This window comes from Gymnodraco acuticeps, unplaced genomic scaffold (genome assembly GCF_902827175.1).
Source record: "Gymnodraco acuticeps unplaced genomic scaffold, fGymAcu1.1, whole genome shotgun sequence".
Classification (NCBI taxonomy): Eukaryota; Metazoa; Chordata; class Actinopteri; order Perciformes; family Bathydraconidae; genus Gymnodraco; species Gymnodraco acuticeps.
The window spans coordinates 543,596-565,203 of record NW_022991443.1 but is presented as its reverse complement, the minus strand read 5'-3'; the positions used below and the strand labels follow the sequence as shown (position 1 = coordinate 565,203).

The 21,608-nt window shown below is 40.1% G+C and overlaps 2 protein-coding genes and 1 long non-coding RNA gene across 9 annotated transcripts in view; all 3 read right to left on the bottom strand.

Moving 5' to 3' along the window:
• Positions 1 to 945: 945 nt before the first annotated feature.
• Positions 946 to 9,758, bottom strand: slc66a1 (solute carrier family 66 member 1). Of its 4 annotated transcripts, none has more exons than XM_034196355.1 (8): positions 9,568 to 9,758; positions 7,614 to 7,810; positions 7,384 to 7,513; positions 7,129 to 7,216; positions 6,519 to 6,673; positions 5,606 to 5,698; positions 4,973 to 5,158; positions 946 to 1,822 (listed from the first exon to the last, which is right to left on the bottom strand). In XM_034196355.1, exons 2-8 carry the CDS (start codon positions 7,802 to 7,804, stop codon positions 1,736 to 1,738), a joined length of 930 nt encoding a protein of 309 aa, XP_034052246.1. In that variant the 5' UTR covers positions 7,805 to 7,810; positions 9,568 to 9,758; the 3' UTR covers positions 946 to 1,735. The 4 variants fall into 4 exon arrangements, with proteins under 4 accessions (XP_034052246.1, XP_034052245.1, XP_034052247.1 ...); XM_034196354.1 differs by lacking the exon at positions 9,568 to 9,758 and adding an exon at positions 8,416 to 8,561; XM_034196356.1 differs by lacking the exon at positions 9,568 to 9,758 and adding an exon at positions 8,463 to 8,558.
• LOC117532826 lies at positions 1,855 to 3,489 on the bottom strand. Its single transcript, XR_004566928.1, has 2 exons — positions 2,460 to 3,489; positions 1,855 to 2,369 (listed from the first exon to the last, which is right to left on the bottom strand). It is a non-coding gene; the product is annotated as an uncharacterized LOC117532826 (long non-coding RNA).
• Positions 9,759 to 11,165: 1,407 nt separating the features above from the next.
• The window catches only part of trim33 (tripartite motif containing 33), a 45,556-nt gene continuing 35,113 nt past the window's right edge, over positions 11,166 to 21,608 (bottom strand). For 2 of the 4 annotated variants that reach the window (XM_034196339.1, XM_034196341.1), the window contains 7 exons: positions 21,058 to 21,208; positions 18,783 to 19,147; positions 16,546 to 16,657; positions 16,391 to 16,465; positions 15,801 to 15,953; positions 13,490 to 13,540; positions 11,166 to 12,013 (listed from right to left, as the gene is read on the bottom strand). In XM_034196339.1, the coding sequence (XP_034052230.1) occupies positions 11,798 to 12,013; positions 13,490 to 13,540; positions 15,801 to 15,953; positions 16,391 to 16,465; positions 16,546 to 16,657; positions 18,783 to 19,147; positions 21,058 to 21,208 (1,123 nt within the window). In that variant the 3' untranslated portion in view covers positions 11,166 to 11,797. The remainder of the gene's footprint in view (positions 12,014 to 13,489; positions 13,541 to 15,800; positions 15,954 to 16,390; positions 16,466 to 16,545; positions 16,658 to 18,782; positions 19,148 to 21,057; positions 21,209 to 21,608) is intronic. The other 2 variants (XM_034196340.1, XM_034196342.1) reach the window with 1 other exon arrangement.

Here is a 21,608-nt window from a genome sequence, read left to right as displayed (position 1 = left end):
GGCTTCTGCTGGGCTAAACAGAAAGTGGGAAGGGAAGAGAAAAAAACTCTGAATAGTTATTCTCAAGAGAAGCAGCTAGAATAAAATCCATTAATAAAAAAGTAACACTTTTATGAAGACAATCAGGAGAATCTGACCAACAGTGGCAACAGCCCAAAACACTTCCTAAGGAGAACCACGCTGCAGGTTGACAAACGATGATATAACCCCAAATCTGCCAAAACACATGCAAACCAACTTCATCAACCTTACGAAACATGCACATGGTTAACTGAAAGCGATGCAAATACAAAGCACTAGTCTGCAATTGCAAAACGCTGCAAATACAAAAAAACACAACGGAAACCGGGGACACTAAAAAGTGATGCACAGCGTGGGTCTACATCTACATTTATATATACAGTCTATGGTCTACATTCAGGGATTATACAATTGGCCAACCGTCACTGTTGTGTTGCAGTGTTGGTCTGTTTCATAGTTGTAGGCTAAGTATTTTGTCTGTAGGCTGTAATTAAAATGACTAGGTTAGCTACGTTAGCTAGCTAGCAGATCTGCATTATTATCAGAAGTAATCACATTATTAAAATAAGCCAATAAAACGTACATTTTACGTCCATTCCAGTGACAGTTCCCCAGTAATTTTATAATCCCCGCTCACCAAACCCTCCGTTCCCAGTCCTAGATGTGTGCATCACTTTTTAGTGTCCCTGTTACTGTTGTGTTTTGAGCTTCTCAGTGTTTCACTTTTAGTAAACGCTGCCCATGTTTCATCAAGTTGGTGATTCTTTCTAAATCCTACACGTGTTCTCAAGCTGGTAGACATGTTTCTTCTTTTGCATGTATTTTGGCACATTTGTTTTTATATTTGCATGCAAGTGTTTTTTGATCACCTTTCGGCCCGTACAAATGGCTCCCTATATTTATCCAGAATAAAAACACAGAGAAAATAATTCAATGTTATTCTTTATTTTTACAGCTCACTGAACATTTTATCAACATTTCTCAAAGTACAAAACCGACTTTTGTTGTGCAAAACTGAGAATGATAAAAACGAAAATGTGTCAATTAAACATGGTGGTGCTAAATGACTTATCACCAGTGCAAACTAATCTGGTCAAGTGTCTGTATTTACAAAAAGAAAGAGAAATGTATAACTACAATTAAAAGATATCTAAAATGAACAAAAAATATACAACTTTTTTTGCGATTACAGCACTTGGTGTAAATATCAATGAAAAAATTGACAGAGTACAATTTACACTTGGTCATGCTTTACAAAACATTATTTTACGCTCTGACCCATCACTGGGGTAAGACTGGGCTTCATGCAGGGCTAGTGTCATAACTGTCAAAGTGTTATGCAGGTTAGAGAAACAAGATACATTTAGAGAAGAATCTGTGTGGTCCGGTCGCCCTGGCTAGGTTTCTACGTAATCTACGTGAATTTAAATTGAGGCTGTGACCGAAAAATTAAAAGAGAAGAAGTTCAGGCTGACAGGAGTAGTTTCCATCCATGTCAAACAAGTGAAGAACTTCCTCTGTCACAGTACTTTGGCAGATAAAAACACATTGTAAACATTAAAAAAAAAAAGAGCATAATAAATATAACTATAAATGAAATCAAGATATATTTTATTTATTTATTTATAAATCAATGTTCTTTCATCCTGATTCTGTTGGCAATGTGATGTTGAGGGTTCACTGGAAGAGAGCGTCCCACACTCAGTTTGTCGGTTTAGCTTCCGATCAGAGGCGCGGTCTCTCCGTGACTGCTGCCGACCTCCTCTTTGGCTTTGCGGTAAATCAGGAACTGGAAGGAGATCTGAGCCGCAGCGTTAAGGAAATTAAAAGGAATCCTGGAAGAGATTCTGTTTAATGACACGCACCATGATGACAAATACAACGTACTATTTGAAAAAGTGATTAAATACTTCCCAAACTGGTCAACTTTGTTAGCATTGTTAACATAATAATAATACATTTATTTTGGGGGGCGCCTTTCATAACACCCAAGGACACCTTACAGGGTTACAGATTTACAATTTACATTTACAATTTTACCTTACAAATTAAAACAGCGGATTTAGTGAAGTATCAGCCGGGGTAAGACAAGACAAACAACAGGAAATTGACTACAAAAAGACACAGGGTACAGATTATAGAGAAAATGCCAGTTTGAACAGGTGGGTTTTGAGTTGGGTTTTGAATGTTGTTATGGAATCAGACTGTCGGATGTGTAGTGGCAGGGTGTTCCAGAGTCTGGGAGCCGAGCAGCTGGAAGCTCGAGCACCCATGGTTTTGAGGCGATAGCTTGGGACGGTGAGAAGTCCTACGGACGAAGAGCAGAGGGTGCAGGAGGGGGTGTACTCCTGAAGGAGGTCAGAGATGTAGATGGGGGCAAGGTTATGGACAGCTTTGTATATGAGTAGAATGTTTTTGTAGTCAATACGGTAACGTACAGGAAGCCAGTGTAGCTGAGTGAGAATGGGGGTGATGTGGTCGGATGAGTTGGTGCGGGTGATGATCCGGGCAGCAGAGTTCTGGATTATTTGCAGTCTATTGAGGAGCTTGATGGGAAGGCCAGTCAGAAGTGCATTGCAGTAATCAATCCGGGATGTGACGAATGAGTGGACCAGGATTTCAGTGCTGGGTTGGGACAGAGATGAGCGGAGTCTGGAGATGTTCCGAAGATGAAATAAGGCGGTGCGGGTGATGTTTTTTATGTGTGGTGCGAATGAGAGGGGAATCCTCTACATAAGAATCCACCTGACCAGTGCATTACTGGCTGTGAAAATGTCAGACACCACTGTATGTGTCAGCTGCTAAATGAGAAACTCTGTTGGCCTGCAGACTTTCACAATGGTTAGCTTTTAGTTTTAAAGCTCTCTTTTCAGCTGGTTACAGACATACACATATGTGTAAAAATACTAAATCAATATCGCCTTGGTCTCCAAGGTTAGGACAGAAATAGGCAAACAAATATGCTGCCCTAACCTACCAAAGACATTGACATTTTTTGAGATTATTACTATGGGGTTCCATTTGAAAAAAAATGCAAATATAGCACTCTTGGACACTATGACCTACCTTTGAAAGTTAATCATTTAAGAAAATTGGACCCATGTTAACCAATTGGGCTGTTTAAACAGGATATGTATGTCCACATTATTTAGCAATAGTTTCAGTGTCTGGTTTATTTCTCCACGTACGCAAGCAACTCTGGCGAAAAAAAACACGAATAATCCATTGACTGTATACATTAGATAAAAAAATATCTGATCCTGATTCATGCGTGCCAACGCTTTTGATTTTCATTCCCTCTTCCTGCAGTCTGGAGTTTCATTCCTCCAGGTAAGACCTTAGAGCAGTGGTCCCCAAACTAAGGCCCGCGGGCCGGGTACGGCCCGCCTCCACATTTGGCCCGGCCCCCTGAACAATACCAGAGACGCATTATGATTTTTTTAATTTTAATTTTTTTTTAAATTAAATTTAAAAAAAAATAATAATAATTCAGTCTGGCCACGCGAATCCTAGACTAGCCCCTGTCAAAATGTTGTGACCTGCTCTATCTAAATCAGTCGCATTGACCCGAAGACACCTTTTGAGTTGAATACACTGTTGGAAAGAGGATATTCCTAGCTTTCTAATGATATCAAGATTGTTTTTGTACTTCAAATATTAAGCGAAATATGTCACATTATATAATGACTGTCACCGAGTCATCATTTTGAGAAAAAGGCCTTCAAAGTTGTCTCTTCTCTGGAATCCATCGATCTGATTGATTATTAGCAGAGCAAATGATCAAAATACTACCGAGGGAAGATATTTTTGTTTGGAGGGGAAGCTCGCGAGTGTGTGTGTATACGTGTGTGTGTGAGTGTGTGTGCTTGTGTAATTTTGCATTTGTGTGTATTGTGTTTGTTTCCCGGGGAAAACAATCACGAGAAACACCGGCTGTTGTTATGCCTGCTGTGACGTCAAGTTACTCCGTTCTCCGCTTGTAATTATGCTGAAGCTTCAAAGTTGTATTTATCATCTGAATTTGCCGAAACAAGTTTAATATTCTGAAAGCCAAGACTTTGTTTAATTGAAATCAGATGAAAACAAACTGTAACGGACCCTGCAGTGTTATCTATGATTACTATACTCTTACATTCATAATTTCAGCGGAGTGAGGGGGGGGGCGGCGCTGCGGAAGAGCAGATTGCGAGTGAGAAATAAATAGGAAATAAAAGTTTCATATTCTGAAAGCCAAGACTTTGTTTGTTTAAAATCAAACAAAACACCCGACACCTTTTTTTACGTAAATCCACGTTTATTTTGAGAGATTCTGCTCTGACAACTAAGCTAAACTTTTACCTGTTAAGATTGTGCACGGCACAACAGAAAGTTACAGTAATTTTCAATGGACTTTTTTTCTGTGAAGAACCCAGAGAGGGTTATTTGGTTATTATTTATTTCATAAATAGTGTTATTTATTTCATTAATAGTGTTATTATTTATTTCCTGACTTTTTTTCTGTGAAGATCCCAGAAAGGGTTATTAATATTTGGTTATGTGTGGCTTTCTAGAAAACAATAAATGTTTACGTTTAGACACCCATGCGATCGTCACACTTTTTCTGTTACAAACTGACCCGGCCCCCATCAGAGAAGGGAAAAGTTATGTGGCCCTCACAGGAAAAAGTTTGGGGACCCCTGCCTTAGAGTCAGTCCACCACTTGTGGGGTGCAAAGAGGCAGATGGCCTCCAGAGGGCCCTAGTGCAGCTTTTTGCTTTTCTTGTTTCTTTGCCTTGGCTCATTTCCCCCTGTGTGCTTGGACCTTTGAGACTATATTGTATTTCCACAGACACAGTCATGTGACCTAACTCTTCTGATGAAGTGACCTGTCAACCAGCTGAGCACTGACTAAAATGTAGCATGTACTTGAGATTAAGGAGAACCTGGAGGCCCTTTTTTCTTGAAAGGATACGATGACGTCTAAGGAGAGGGTGCCGAGGCTGCCGATGAGCCAGGGCAGGTGATGGATCATGTAGCTTTTCTCTCCCTGGCCCTCATCAGGGTTCTTCAGCAGGACACTCAGGCCGTATGTGGAGTTTCCTAGCATGACCAGTGCAAACAGGAAGTAAGACACTCCCTCTGTCGATTTCCTCTTGTACTGTGGGAATAAATCAGAGGGCGGGGGAGAAAGTGAGAAAAACATTTTTTAAAGCATTTTGGGGGAAATGTTATGTTTTACAGCACAACCACAAATGTTCGCTCGGATGGGTTACATTCAATTTTGCTTCAATTTTTTTATCTTGTTCAGATTAAAACACATTAAAACACAATTTGCAAGGCTTGGGAATGTAAATTATTATTACATTTCCCATTTGGCAGCTACTATATATTTCATTTAAATAATTTACTCAATGCACCTTTTGTTCCTGACTACAAAACTTTATTAAAAGTGTATTGTTCATAAAGTAATTTATAGAAAATTATATTATATATATATTATATAACAAATTATATGAGGATGCTCATCCTGTAAATATTTGTATTAGTAGTCCCAGTTAATGTCTATGAGTAGTAGTACTCAGCCAGTAGCACTGGTCATACTCACGTTAGTGTACATCTGGGGGAGTCTGGAGCAGAGGTAGAGCACGGAGGACACAGAGCCGATGGAGAATCCAATAATCTCTTTAGGGCTGAACGCCTGCAGCGACAGAGAGGCAGACACAACAACGTGACAACAGCTCATAACAGTTGACTTCCCTCAGGTCACTTGTTAAACTCATGACTAGGGTTGGGAACCGAAACTCGGTTCCAGATGAGAACCGATAAGAAAATGCCGGGTACCGGGTACCCATACAAAATACACCATTTCGGTTCTGCTTAACGGTTCCTAAACGCGGTAGACCCTGTATTCCAGCGGGTCCGTCTGCACCGCGGTGCTGCGGTGACCCGGTGGAATACAGGGCGGACCTGGAGAATCACAGAACGGCCGGTCGTCAGCGGGCCGTTGACGGCCGGCTCGGTACGCTGACGGCCGGCACCGCCCTTCATTTTTTTAAAACGGCATCATATAAATTGCGCTGACAGGCGACAGAGGTCCACAGTTGCCCCGCAGCGATGCCCCCCCCGCCCTCCCGTAGACATTTCACGAGCTCAGTCACTTCATAACACCAAAGATAGGTCGCGGTAAACACTCTGAAGTGAGGCTCCACTACACTAAAAAAGAAAAAGAAAAGGCAAAGTGTAATGCCTGTTAATAGCTTGCCACAGGCATAGCTCAGTTAAAATAAAGCACAGCTATTGTGCAATACATTTGTATTGCATGTATATTTTTTAGTAACAATTTCAGTTAAAGCTTTTAAGAATAAATATATTTTTGTTATCTAAACGTTTGACCTCTTTATTTTACAATTTTGGAATCGAAACGGGGAATCGATAAGAACCGGAATCGATAAGCAGAACCGGAATCGAAATCGGAATCGATAAATTTCAAACGATACCCATCCCTACTCATGACTCACCTTGATAACACTGAGGTCAGAGGTTGAGAGCAGGGCACGACTTCTGAACTCTGAGGGAATAACTTCCTGTTGGGCTCCTGACCCGGGGAGGTGCACGAGGCTGGAGGTGAAGCCCAGGACGCAGGCTACCCCCGCCACATGCAGAACCATCCTGCCTGGGGAGAGACAACATGAGGGCTCAGCATCAATACTTGGAAAGACTTCTTAGCACATTCCTCCAGACAGTGAGGCCAAAGGTCGCCATGAGGGAACAAACGCCACAGAGGACATCATGACGGGGTGCAGTCATTATCCTCTTCCTCTGTCTGGCCTTGTGATGGATCGATGTTCATCAGAGCTGATAAGAGAAGCTTTTTCACGAAAACACTAGATAATACTAATCTTAGAAATAGACCTAGGGAGTAATTCAATCAATAAAGATTATGGCTACAGTTACACCTGGAGATAAAATGCATGTCTGGGGTTATTCATTCTATATGTTAACAAAGGCCTTGGTGTAGGATACCAAATGAGGCACTAGGATGCAAATAAGGCACTGACACTCAGATGGCACAAAGAAAAAACATCTTTAGTTGTGAAACGGAATATTTAGAACACAAAGCACACTTACGTTGCCGCATTCTGTTCTTCGTCATGTAGTATAAGTACAATGCCAGCATCGTCAGGTCAGCCATAACGTAATAAACAGCTGTATATGTCTGGAAGACGGAGAGAAACACCAATTGAACCATGAGCTCAACACAGAAGGCCTCAATAAAAAAAAGTGCAATATCGCAATTGTTAGTGATGCGTTTATCTAGGTAACGTCAAAAAGGGCCTTTCGCAATACATTGCGAAAAATCATGTTTGCTTCACTACAAGTCACCTGAAGTGGAAGTTGGTCTGCCAAGAAGGAGCCCACCAGGTTACAGCCGTCTCCTCCCAACCACAGCAACAGAAACCAAATGGAGAGGGCGCTGTCCATATTCCCCGTTTTACACGAACTGTAGTACTGCCTGCAATAAGAAACAACACAGAGAATTATACACGATGTTCGGATACAACAGAAGTTCCTCTTATGAAAGAGAAGTTCCTCTAAGAGGCGAAGACACTTACGGAAGAGAAGAAACCATGAAGCAGAGGATGGACAGGAGGCCGAGGTAGATGCTTGCCATGTCCCTCCCGTCCTGGGCACATTCCCCGAGACCTTCCCAGACCCATTTTGAGCCATTGGGGCAGAGGGTAGAGAAGTTTCCTGAAGTGCTCACTCCAAATAACCCCCGCGAAAGGACTCCATCTGTCATCATATTCACCTGAAGAGGAAAGGCTTTGTGAATAACCAGTTAAATTAAACAAAAGTCACATCCTGATTCTACATATGCAGCCTATATACAATGTTAACACACTGCTTCCAAGAAAGAATAAAAGGAAAGTGGCACAAAGAAGCTCCAACTAGCCAACCATATGGCACTGATGTGGAGTTTTTGCAGCTTTGTAACACACACTCTCAAATCAGACATATGCATACCATGAAGAGCAACACGTGTGTACCACAAACCTCGACATAAAACAAGTAAATGTGTTCGTTATGTGGTCAAAGGGTGTTAAATAACACATGTAAATAGGTTTAGGTCCACATTGTGCCGTTGCGTTGGTTACATTTGGTTGAAAACAGTAAAAAAAAAGTGTGTTTTGGGTCACATTAATACAATGGGCAACACAAGAAAACAACAAAAGCCACAAGAAAACAACAAAAGCCACAAGAAATTAACCTTGTTTTGTTAGTCTCTTCGCTGGCTAACTAACTAGCAGAAACTAGCAGAAATCTGATTCTTGGCTGTAGCTTTTACGTTAAATAATATCAACAAAACACAACACTGGAAAGGAACAAAGCAAATACAAAATATGTTTTTCTTGCCTGTGTGGCCGGTTGCATACTGATAAAGTCCTTAGAAGAACACAAACCTCTGAACTGAACAAACAACACGGAAGCCAGAATAGGTAATAATCAACTCAGGGCTGAGGCCGCGAGCTGATTGGTCGTGAGGCTGATACGTCACTGCATTATCACGTGACGAGTGGCTCGTGAGCTCCAAAACAAACCAATGAGCCTTCAAAATAAAAGTTTTTAATTGGATCAGGCTTCCAGGAAATACTCGTCCATTTAATAAGAATTGTATCCATGTGTTAAAAAAAAAAGTGCGGTAGACAGCCTTGTAACTTGTAATTGTTTAACACAATGTGAATTTAAGAAGCATAGAAGAAGATTTTAAGTGCAATACTGACAACTAAACTAATTCAGAATCAGAATCAGAATAATTTGCCTCTGGTTATTCTGATAGTTCATCTGTTGCACACCTTGATCATCAATACATAAAATGGATAGAACAAAACGACTGCAATCAATAATTTATCTCTTGATTATTCATTTACTTATATTTTGGTATTATTTTAAAGTTTGATGAATAAATGTTGCCACATTACATTCCTTGGTTGAGACTATTATTATTCACAACTGTAAAACATTTGTGAAGACTGTGGAACACGCTAATGGCTTGCTCTCATGTTAATGTTACTTCATTTTTAAAGCTGGGACACCTTAAAGATGCCAAAGTAAACTCACCACCGCTCTCGTACATTTTTCACATAAGCTCCTCACATATCAACAAGTCTTGTTAAATTGGATTATATGACTGCACGTGGTAATTCAGTTATTAGTTCTCAGCCGACATTAGCTCAGAGGTCTCCTTACATTCTTTAACTACTTTTACATTTGAGTGAGCAGCCGTGAAAAGCAAAGCACTTGTTTGACTCAGGTCAGTGATGGGTAATTCCTGCGTTAAATCAAACGGGATTGTATGCAAATGTTCCCACTCAGTGAATTAAAAAGATTATTAATATATATAAGTGTTCTTTAAATGTAGGCTACTTTAACAGTGGCAGTTCTTCTCTTTTGTAATATGCAGATATGATGAGATGGCTAATTGTCGTTATCACAATACAACAGGGGTTGCCTTTTAATCATAATGACATGTCCTATTTATCTTATTCTCAAGTGAAAACATCCTACCTGGGAGAGACGATTCAATCCAAAGTCAGACTTTGAATGAAAAAGGAAAGAGGTGCTATTTCCGAAATGTCATAGCAAAGTGTGTCAGCTGACAATCTGACTCCCAGAATGCCGACTCAGCACCTCCCCACTTGATGTTAGCGTGTGCAGTTTTATTTTCAGATTTGCTAAAAGTGAAGTTTCCACTGTCGTCACGTGCTTCTCGTAAAATGGGCCAAAGTGCTCGAAACCAGATGTGGGAGGAATACTCAGATCTTGTACTTGAGTAAAAGTATACGTACCAGAGTGTAGGAAAACTCTGTTAAAAGTAAAAGTCCTGCATCAAATGTTACTCAAGTAAAAGTACACACATTAACATCAAAATATACTTAAAGTACCACAAGTGAAAGTACTTATTATGGAGATTGGTCCATTTCAGAATAATATATGATATATATATTTTTATATTACTATTGATGCATTCATGTGTTTATCAAAGCTGGTAAAGGTGCAGCTAGTTTGAATGACTTTGTATACTGCAGGGTAGCTTGTGCATTTACTCCTGGTTTAACTAAAGTCTTATTTAAGTGTTGATTATATTTTACATAATAAAATAACTAAAGGTACAAAATAAATGTAGTGGAATAAAAGTACAAAGTAGCATACACTTGAAATACTCAAGTAAAAAAGGCAATGCAGAAGCCGAGGCTGCGATATTCTTATGGAGCCTTAAATCATGGCAGCATTTAGTTTCTGTGCACCACAGACTTGAACAATCAACTGGATAGGGAGGGGGGAGGCTGTGGCTCAGTGGATAGGGATAGCAAGTTCGAGTCCCACTGCAGTCAGCATGTCGTTGTGTCCCTGGTCAAGACACTTCACCACAAATTGCTCCTGTGGGGATTGTCCACAGTACTGAATGTATGTAAGTGGGTTTGGATAAAAGTGTCTAACAAATGACATGTAATGGATATGAAACTGGAACCTACGTTCACCCGCCATTAATAATAATTAATTTGCACAACTTTGTCTATGCCCATTTCAGCCAGTAAGAAAATATGAAAACATCGCTTTATGATTATTATAATGAAAAACAGGATTACATTTTTTCACCACTGGCAAAACATTTATTAGAAATGTATTGGTCTGTTTTAGACATTTGAATTCCCTTTTTAATCGGTTTCTACTCTTTAAATCAGCAGTTTAAATATGTTTTAGGTCATTTTAAATGTTAAAATGCATGTGCGAAATAGGATATTCAAATAAAGCAGCCTTTTCCACATATCGCTATTAAAATGTACCGTAAAGATTTGGAGCTGTTAAATTTACAATTTGAAAATGTTATCCAATTACATTTGTGTTTCCATGGAGGCATACATTTTAAAATCATGAGAAAATTCAATCAAAATGACCTCCAGCGGTACTACTTTTCACCTTGCCTATAGAAGTATAATCAATAAGCGCTTTACACTAGACCACACCACACAGTGATACAGTCAGGTCAAACTACTCCTTCAACTTCAAGACTATTCAGCCTGGTGTTAGGCCGCTCTCTTACTGTATTGCATTTCCATGGGGGCAGACATTTTAAAAGCGGGACAAATTAAATCAAAAATGGCTAGATACAACCATGGAATTTATTTTGTCAATATTTTTCTTATTAGGATAGCAACGTCAAACCTACTCCACAACACACATTTTCTTTGATATATTTCAAGAACAGGTTTTATTGATGATGCACCCAAACATCTATACTGTAGGAATACCTTCAGCGGGCTAGATTCTCTTATTTACATTTCACTTCCACAAAGTTATACAAACACTTGGTAGGTTTCATGTCAAAGTATAGATATAATACATTAAGAACGGAGGACATGGGATTCAAATGTTTTATGAAGCACTTTTCACAACAAATCTACACATGAGATGGTGGTTTAAAAAAAAAGAAGGAGAATTCATTTAATGTATCTACTGCAAAACAAGTCCTACGGTAAAGTCTGTACAAGCGAGTTCTTGAGTGTCCATGAATGTAAGGAGGTAATGCAGCTCTTCTGTGATTCTGTCCTCCAGAGTTGTGATAAAGGCAGGTTTTTAATGACAGTATATTCTTTCAAAGGCAAGGATGAGATAAACCAAGCAGTTTGTACAGCGGACCTCCTCGTTTATTGACGGCTGCCTCAAACAGACGAGAAGTCGGAGACGTGAGGAAGGCAGTTTGTTTTACTTCTCTGGTGTATTTTGAGGTCGTTTCTCACTTGATGTGGAACACTTTCTCGTCTATTTTTAACCGTTTGCGTCTGGGCTGTATGAAGTCCTCGTCAGAGTCCTCTGTGTCCTCCTTCTCCTCGGTTGCTGGACCCTCTGTTTGTGGTGTTTCAGGGAAGCTCTGCCCGGGAAACGACTCCTGCAACTTCTCCTCAAAGTACAGGCTCACTGCCTTGCCGGATATTGCCATCTCAGATCCGGCCTGTCGGAGGAAGAAGAAGAGGAGGGAGAAGAAGAGGGTGATAAGAGGCAGAAGGGTAGTGACAGACAATAGAAAAGGAAAAATGGAGGGAAGAGGAAGAGCAGAATGAGGAGACAAATTAGATGTGGTTAAGACTTCTGATGGTTGTTTGCCCCAGCTCAACGTTGCTGTACAGAGCAGAGATATCCTGCCGCCTCATCCCACTGTTGCTCCATGAAGCATTCCCAAAATGTGGAAAAAAGGGTGCCAATTTTCGCCAAGGCTGTTTTCAAATACTTTTTTAGGGTAAATGAGGGAAGCAGAGGGGCAAAGATAAAGCATGTGCATTTTAAAAGGCTGGTGATAATTAGGTGATTAATACCCGTTGGAATATTGTGAACATTAACAAATGTGCAATACCACGAACACAAAAATATATAATGAATAAATATATTTGCATGCTAAGAGTTATATTTGATCTGTAGCCCAAAGGTAACTCGAACTCGAGAGCCCTGATTATGTATGTCTTGTCAGCTAAATTAACTGAAAATACCAAACTTCAAAGCCCAGTTCCTGAAAATAAAACTTGACTCAGCAACAGGAAGTGAGCAGTTCACACAAATGACCAGAAAGACCAGTCAGTTTATTCTTTATCTAAGAGAAACTAAAATGTAATTCTAGACTACCTTTATGTGCATATTCACATCAATTAATCAAATACCTTGATGGGCCATGCAAGCCACAATTCATTTTGGGCTTCTCACATGCACTGGCTTTCACTCATGTTCTTTATCAACATTTCACTTTTCACTTCTCTATATACATTACATGTATGCTCTGCTTTCACATTTGAGAGTAATTTAACACCCAAGAAAAATCTTGCATTTGCTGACCTCCCCTTGCAGCAGTGAAGTATAATCAAAAACCACGTCACACTATACCACAGCCATCAGTGATAGTCAGGTCAAACTACTCTTTCAACTTAAAGACAGCACAACACTGCTTTTCAGCCAGGCGTTAGGTCACTCTCTTAGTGTATTGTGTATATATTCAGGTTGTACATATACAATGCAATACATTCTTATTTATCCATTCATTCTAATCTTACAACCATATTTTCAATCTAAAGATATATATGAAATCTAAATTAAATAGAAAATACCAAAAGTTAAATATCTATTGTTCACCAAGCAAAAAACATATTTTCCTTTCAATATGTGTTGCATAGCAGAATGAATTATATACACGCTACCCAACTTAACGCCGTGGGCCGTTAAAACTAGAAAATAAATTGTCGGACCAAACCCCATCAACCAAATAACATGGAGATGTGTTTTTTTACTTTTTCAACTCCAGCAATGTCCTTACCACCTCTCACTATGATACATGAAAATAAATGTAATGACATTTCAGCCTTCAGATGAAGGGCTTAAAACATTTCTTGGAGCATCAGTGGGAGGAGACAGGACATCTGTTCTGTTTTGGAGACCTGCTTACCTGCGTATTAATCTGATTCTCCTCATCATAAACCTGGATTATTCGAGACATCTAAAAAGGGGCAATAACATTACAACACACACAGTGAAGCAGCAAGGGGGGAAAAAAGATTTCACAGCAAAGCAGGTTAGAAAAATATCAGATCAGAAATCTGTTCACGGCCTACTCGCGCCTATGCAGCGTTCATCACCGAGTTATTACAGTAAGTAAAGTCTGCACTCCTATGTTCATTTAGTCACATAGGCTACAGGAAACAGAGAACATGTTATCAGTTTGACTTCATCTCTAGTTATAAATACATCTACTGATCAGAATCATTTTTTTTAGGAGACATATCCTGTTTTGCCAAATTCAGTTCTGTCTTTAAATGAATCAACCAGTCACATCAAAGTTCTATATGTTGGTGGCATGTGTGAAAAAATACTTTTACAACTAATAAATCACAGAAATGAATTAATGTAGATTACGTGCAACTAAAAAGGTGTTATACTTAAAGAATGTATTCTCTGGATTATCTTCACAAAAGGTGATGCTCTAAGTATTGCTGTTCTTCAAAGCTCTCCATTATGACCTCTTCGAGTCATTGAGTTTTTCAGTCTCTAAATTGGTTTTCAGGAAAGTTGTTTTGACAGGGAAAGCTTCTTAGATGTATACATTATTGGTACTTGTTCATCTCAACCTTGTTTAATGCTCCTCCCTAGAATTATTTCATTTTTCTTGTGTATATATTCTGTGAAAACAGATTTCCATTTTAAATGGCCAACCAACAGCGTCTAATTACACCACATACTGACAACAACAAAAATAGTCGTTCCTTATGTCTTTAGAAAAATCTGAATTATTATTAAATTATTAAAGAGAAACTCATTATTCGCTTAAATAAATTCACTTTGTTGTAATAAGATTTCAAAAAAAATGTTAAAGCCTCCAGCAAGATGTTTTTGTGGTGCCTTATACCTGAGTAGTGATATGACGTTCAAATGACTTACTTAATATTTACTTGATCCAAATTGATTACTTGAAACAAATCAAAACAACAAAAATATTTCTTAAAGGTGGGGGAGGTAAGTTTGAGAAACCGGCTCGAGATACACTTTTTGTTATATTCCATGGAATGCTCTTAACATCCCGATAGCAATGAATATCTGAAGTGCTTTGACTAGAAATCCATAAAAAAGCTGTAGTACTGTAAAAAGCACGACCAATCATCTGAGCCGGCCCGGCTAAAGTAACTGGATGGCCTACCTGCCTGTCAGCCTTCCATCGGGGCACAAACTTATCTCGTGCCCTCATTGGTCATGTGCGCGTTCGTGTGTGTTGGAGGAGGGGCTCTGTGAGGAAGTGGCAGATTTCTTCCGGCTGTGTATTTTCAAATTCTAGCGCACTCGAGCTGGTTTCTCCAAAATGACTTACCCCACCTTTAAGCATTACCTTTTTTTTTAATGTGAGAACTCTTCGTACTGTTCATTTTGGCTACATAATAGTAGTTATATTTTCACATTTTGTGAGGTTGTTCTGCAGTTAAGCGCATTCAGGATCAATATTATCCAAACATAGAGATCCTTAAGGGCAGACTGTTTAGATGTTGTTTTTATAAAATAGAAGCTCCCTCATGTGGTTGGAAGGTGTAATGCATGGTAATACATGTTTTATCGTCTATTCCTCTAGGAAGTACGACTGTGTTTCTATTACACACAGAGGGTACATCATCAGAACATAAGCAATGTGGCCAATACCCATCCTAAAGAATCAACCAAACAAACACATCCCACTCCCATCATATCCCCAGAGAAGAATAAGAAACAAATCAAGTGATCACAGCGATCCATTAATGACCAACTTGTGATTTATCATTGGGATGCAGACGGTGTTAACAGGGTTTCAGACAGTGGTCTGCAGCCAGGGTGACAACAGCACAGTAACCCCCCCCCCCCATCCTCCATCAGCCAGTGTTAGTACTACTTATACAAAACTGTACACACTATAGCACCCTTTCCCACTTTTTCCTCCAAGGTCAGCTTGTGTCTCCACATTAGGTTAGACTTATATATTGAGGTGGTATATGATTCATACTACTAATATTTGCTATTTTTCATCTATTAATTTCACTGCACTCTAACGTTTTTGCAATTTGAGGCCTGGTGTGATAGCCTAGTATCTAATGATTAAATCTAAGATACTCAATTAAACTTCAACTCATATCAGTCTAACCCTTGTCCAAATACACCAGACAAACACACGCGCGCACACACACATACACACACACGCAGATGCCATTCCCCAAAGCAGGCTCAGGACTCATGCTGCTCACCTCGTTGTAATTTGCGCAGTTTGTGAAGACCAGGCGCATGTCGGACACAAACTCCTGCACAGACTGGTAGTGCTGGGAGCTCCGCAGCTGCAGCCTCTTCTTCACCTTCTTCAGGTCCATGGGCTTCTTGATAATCTTGTAGTAGTTGGGCACCTGGTTGAACAACAACAGATAACATCTCTTACTATTTCAGAGGAGGGGGGGGGATGATGAAAATTGGACTTGAACATGGGAGGCGGAGGACAGTGTGTCTTGCAGTTTGACAGAAACAACAGAAATCTGAATCAAAAGGCAGTGGAATTGAAGTTTAGGTTTAAGGGAATAGTAAACATGTGCTTTTTCAGAACAGCTGTTGTTTTAAGATCAATGCATGTAATACTGTATAATAGTAATAATAATATCATCTTAATTCTGTACTAGATTCAAAAGCAACTGTCTCTTTTTTTGTAGTTTGCCCAGTCTGGTGGCTTTAGGACATTTTCTTGGAACCAGTTTTAGAGCAGAGACAACAGGCTCTTAACACCTACACCACAAGGTGAACAATAATTAATTCTAAGATGATTAAAATATTAAATTGTGGAGCTACTTACCGAGCTGAGAACAGGTTCCCTGAAGCCCACGCTGAGCTCGTGGCAGTAGATGTGCAGCAGGAGGCGTTCACATTTCTGCAGACGGAGGAAGAGAGGGTTTTAGCTGCCAAGTGATAATCATGCAGAGCTCTTTGAAGTTGTGATGATGTACTGACCCTTTGGTCCTCAGGACTGAGCCCCTGTTCCTCTGGGTTCCTCGTGCTTTCGTCACAGTACTCAATCTCGGGGGTGGTTAGACTTCGGCAGAACGTGCAGAGAAAATCACCCCTAAAACATGGGAAAAAAAGAGGACATATCAATTAACAGCTGCTAAAGAAAATGTTTTAAGAAGATCAACCAATATTTGGAAGAATATGGAGTGATGAACTGGGATGTTATGTTCAGACCAGTGGTTGCGACTTTTTCCATTGTCCATCATTTTGACCGACAGGATCGTAACATTTCCGTCATAATCTATTATTACCCGTCATTTTATTTTTCATGTTTTAATGATGAGACATATTTAATATTTATGTTTGGGTACTGAGCAGCAAATGTTCATTCATTCCTTTTTTTATGATTCATACAGACATTTTAAAGGCATGAAAAAAAAAGAAAGATGAACAGAGACACCGACCGTCCGGTCACTTTTCATGTCAACACGAATATGAATGATTTATTTTTCCTTGCCACTTGCTTGTCCCTCTGCTGCTGGCTGAACATTGTCAGTTTTAGTCTTACTGGCTTGTCCTTCATCCTCCACCACATCGATCCCTCTTTTCACCTCGTTTATCCACACCATCACAATTACTGGGCTTATTAAAAAAGCTTCGGACGATCAGCTGCCGTGACATTTTGCGATTGCTAAAGCCGGTTAAACAACGAGGTAAATACAAGACTAGACAATAGCTACTTAATATGCACACACTCGCCACCAACTGGACAGGGGTATGAATGACTAAATAACAGTTACAGACTACAGTAGACTACAGTAGATCGCCCTCAGTCGACCTGGCCACTAAGGATGTAATATAATGTGGGCCGCTGGTGGACATTTTGGCGCTGTTCCGAGTTGTGTTCTAATCTGTCAAAATGACGGACTGCTTTCAGATTTTTCCGTCATTCTTGGAAAAATTCCGTCATAGACGGAAAATATTCGGTTAACTCTGGTTCAGACTGACTTTTCTGCCGGCTAGAAGTCCTGTTAATACAAATCGGGTATCAATTTTGTCGATATCTGAAACATGTTCGGATTTTTAGGAGTTTACCATTACATTACATTACATTGCATTTAGCTGACGCTTTTATCCAAAGCGACTTACAATAAGTGCGTTCGACCAACAAAATACAACCTTGAAGAAAACAGAATCATATAAGTACATCAGGCTTCATAGAGCCAAACATTTCAAGTGCTACTCAACTGGCTTTAGATAAGCCAGTCCTTTATTAGTATATAAGTGCTTTGTTAATAGTTCTATCGCTCGAAGTGGAGTCGAAAGAGATGAGTTTTCAGTTTGCGCCGGAAGATGTGCAAGCTATCTGCCGTCCTGATGTCAATGGGGAGCTCATTCCACCATTTTGGAGCCAGGACAGCAAACCCACGTGTTTTTGCTGATGGGAACTTGGGTCCCCTTCGCAGCGAGGGTGCAGCGAGCCGTTTGGTTGATGCAGAGCGTAGTGCACGTGCTGGGGTGTACGGTTTAACCATGTCCTGGATGTAGGAAGGGCCAGATCCATTCGCAGCATGGTAAGCAAGTACCAGTGTCTTGAAGTGGATTCTAGCAGTTACCGGAAGCCAGTGGAGGGAGCGGAGGAGCGGAGTGGTGTGGGAGAATTTAGGAAGGTTGAAGACCAGACGAGCCGCTGCATTCTGGATGAGCTGCAGAGGTCGGATGGCACATGCAGGTAGACCAGCCAGGAGGGAGTTGCAGTAGTCTAGGCACATCGATTACATCGATCTGGATTGATTCAATAATCCAATATCATCGATGCAAAGTGAAAACATCACTACATGTCATTGTATTTCAAATGTACGCCCTTATGCTGGAATTACAACAGCAAGTGCGTGTCCCCATATCCATTCAAACGCAACCTAAAAACATGAGAAATGTGAAGGTCTTTTATTTATCTTTTAAAGATAGAATGCATTTCTTTTAAATGACTGAAAGAGCCCAGAAATAAAATGTTCTAATCGTATTTTAGTTTTGTGAGTTGACCTCAATATAACCAATTGATAAATGGGCATTTGATTTCATCTCATATCGATTGCAGACGTCTGAATTGAATCAAAATCGGAAACATGTCATTATCATATAATGTATCGTTATTGAGAAAAAATATGCATTCTAACCCATTCATGAACAACAAAATGTTACACCACCTAAAATAAAGATGACTTAAACTAATGACTTACGTTGGGAAGATTTTGATGGTGGGAACGTGGCACTTCATGTGGAACACTTTGGGGCAGCGGTCGCAGCACAGCAGGTCTCCTCCGTTGATGCAGACAGCACACCAGTCCTCATTGGGGTCGTCCCCCTTCTCCGAGTTGCCATTAGTGAGCGAAGCACCGGCCGTTCTGCTGCCGTTCCCGGAGTGTAACGAGGTAGCAGAGGTCGTTGTGGGAGTGGAAGAGGTGGCGGCCCCGGAGCCACTTCCAGAACAAGGCGTCCCAGATTGGGGTTCCGATTTGATGCGCTCCCCTAAAGCCCTGAGAGCATCTAGGCCGGAAGATACGACTCCCAATGTAGGATGGGTGCTGCTCTCCGGATTGCTCATCTGGGGGTAAAACACACAAAATGTTTTATTTAAAAAAAGGCAGTATATTAATAAGTCTTATTTTCACAAACTCAAATATGGAGCCCCAAAAAAAAAAAAGTCAGAGCAAAGATTATTTCCTCACTTTTATCATTTCATCAGTTCTAGCATGTGTATACTTTTTTTTCTCTTCCATTTCCTCCATTCTGCATTCACACTTTACATCTTCCTCGATATCTTACCAATTCTCTTTTTTACATATATATTAAAGGTCCCATGTCATGGCCATTTCCACGGATCATAATTCCATTGTTGAGGTCTACTAGAATACATTTATACTGTGCAATTTTCCAAACTCACATTGGTTTCGCATACAGCATCTCTGTAAAGTATGTGTATTCATCAGTATTCACTCTCTCCACTAAACGGCTCGTTGCAGCTCGTTGTAGCTCTTGCCCCCCCTCCCTGTGAGCCCAGTGAGCCCATTGGTCGGGACCAGTCGGGACGTTGTGAATCGCGCTGAGCTCCGTGGAGGTGTGATTTCCTTGTTTAGCGATACACAGCGAAACACAGCCAAACTCACCCTGAGCACACACAAAGTCACAGCCGAAGTAAAAACAATAAGTGTGGCTTGATATTGAGTAAGAAAAAGGTTGATAAACGCTGTGAGAATGGGTCTGCAGAGAGAATTTCGCCGCGATCCCAACTGTCTGTTATCAGCCTGCAGCCAGGGAGGAGAGATCAGTGTGTGTGTGAGGAAGTCCGTGGATTGGTCAATTTGGACCAATCAGCGGAGGCTTAACGTAACGGCTCCACGGATTGGTCCATTTCGTTCCGGGGACGACATGACATCATGATGTACCCGGAAGAATCAAATGGATGATGACGTATCTCCAACGAGGCGTTTTGGGGAGGTATTTTCTGTGTTAGAGTTTTACTCCCTACAGGGTGTACTTTGAGGGTTTTGACTCTGCACACCGTTTACATGCATAACAACCTTCATAACACACAAGGGGACGGGTAATAACCGGAAAAGCATGACATGTCACCTTTAAATAATAAGCAGATTTCTAAGTATGTCAAAAGGAAAAGATGAATGGTTCTGACAGAATTGATCAAGCCAAGTTGTGCATAGTAGCTTTGATGTAGCTGAAAAGGAAATCACGGCAAAAAGTTCCATACCATACAAAAGCAATATTTACTAGAATACATTTTGTTAGGAATCATTGGTTCTGGCCCATTTAATCAATATTACCAGTAACAAGGCATATGGTTTAGCATGTATTGAATTGGAAATGCTTCCATTTCGTACGGTGGCTGAGAAGGGCAAACGAGAATTACAAAGTGTGAAACACTAACAAAGCTCGAGACAAAATGTACATTTTATCAAACAAAATTACATTAGCAAAACACTTTTACCAAGGAAAAAACTATTTAAAATAAACAATAAAAAATAAACAAGATGCGAAACACTTTTAAGAGAACTGAGACAAATATACAAGTCCCAAAACACTTTAACATTTGCCGAAACACTTTTACTAACTAGAGAATCAAAGCGGAAAGGGAATGTCCATCACACCGGAAGTGACGTGCAAGTGATTGACTCAAACTTAAGTTTGTTTTTGGCGGAAAGACAGACGGTCTGTCAGGTCTGTGCCCTTTACGCTCTCCAGAGATTGTCCACAAGATGAGCAAAACCGTGTCGCATCTTGTTAATTTGTTATTGTTAAATGTTAAATAGTTTTTTCCTTGGTAAAAGTGTTTTGCTAATGTAATTTTGTTTTATAAAATGTAAACTTGTCTCAAGCTTTGTTAAAGTGTTTCACACTTATTCTTGTTTGCCTTTCTCAGCACCGTCATTTTGGCTGGGATCATAAAATACCAGTAACAGTATTTCATTTGAAGCTAAGGATGAAGAAGAGTGTTCATACCATGCAATCACTCCTCCCATCTTTCCCCCGCTCCATCTTCATAGAAGAAGTTGGACAGCTGTTGCTTTCTTCTGTTCCAGGTTCCTGCTTCACCCTCACCTGCTCCACCGCAGCGCCACCTCCTGGCCCCGTCTTTCCAGCTGAACTACAGCTTAAACAGACAAAAACAAAGCGTGCAGAAAGAGTTAACGTAGGCTGTTCAATTCAATTCATACTCATTACATTGTTAAACCAAGAAACTGTTTATTATGATCCTACTTGTTGATTAAATACAGTGACATCAGTCCCTATGTGGAGCACAAACCAAACCTACAGAATACTTGTGTAAATGGGCCTGTTTGTGTTTAACAAAAGCATGTAAAGCAAGACCAAACTAAACTGACATTTATATTAAATAAGATGGTGATGAGGCAACTAAAACGTCTTTCTTAAGTTTAGGAAAAGATTGAAGTAGTGATTCAATAAAATGCAAAAAAAGGTGTATGAGACAAGAGGTGTCACACTTCAACATACACCTTCTGTCATTGACCCGGCCACTGGTTTTAAAGGTC

What these genes read in the sequence shown, in the direction of transcription:
- slc66a1 (XM_034196353.1), bottom strand. An exon ending in TTCATGGTTTCTTCTCTTCC is followed by an intron (nt 7,514 to 7,613) that starts GTAAGTGTCTTC and finishes TTCTTATTGCAG; the next exon opens with GCAGTACTACAGTTCGTGTA. An exon ending in TCCCCCAGATGTACACTAAC is followed by an intron (nt 5,159 to 5,605) that starts GTGAGTATGACC and finishes TTATTCCCACAG; the next exon opens with TACAAGAGGAAATCGACAGA.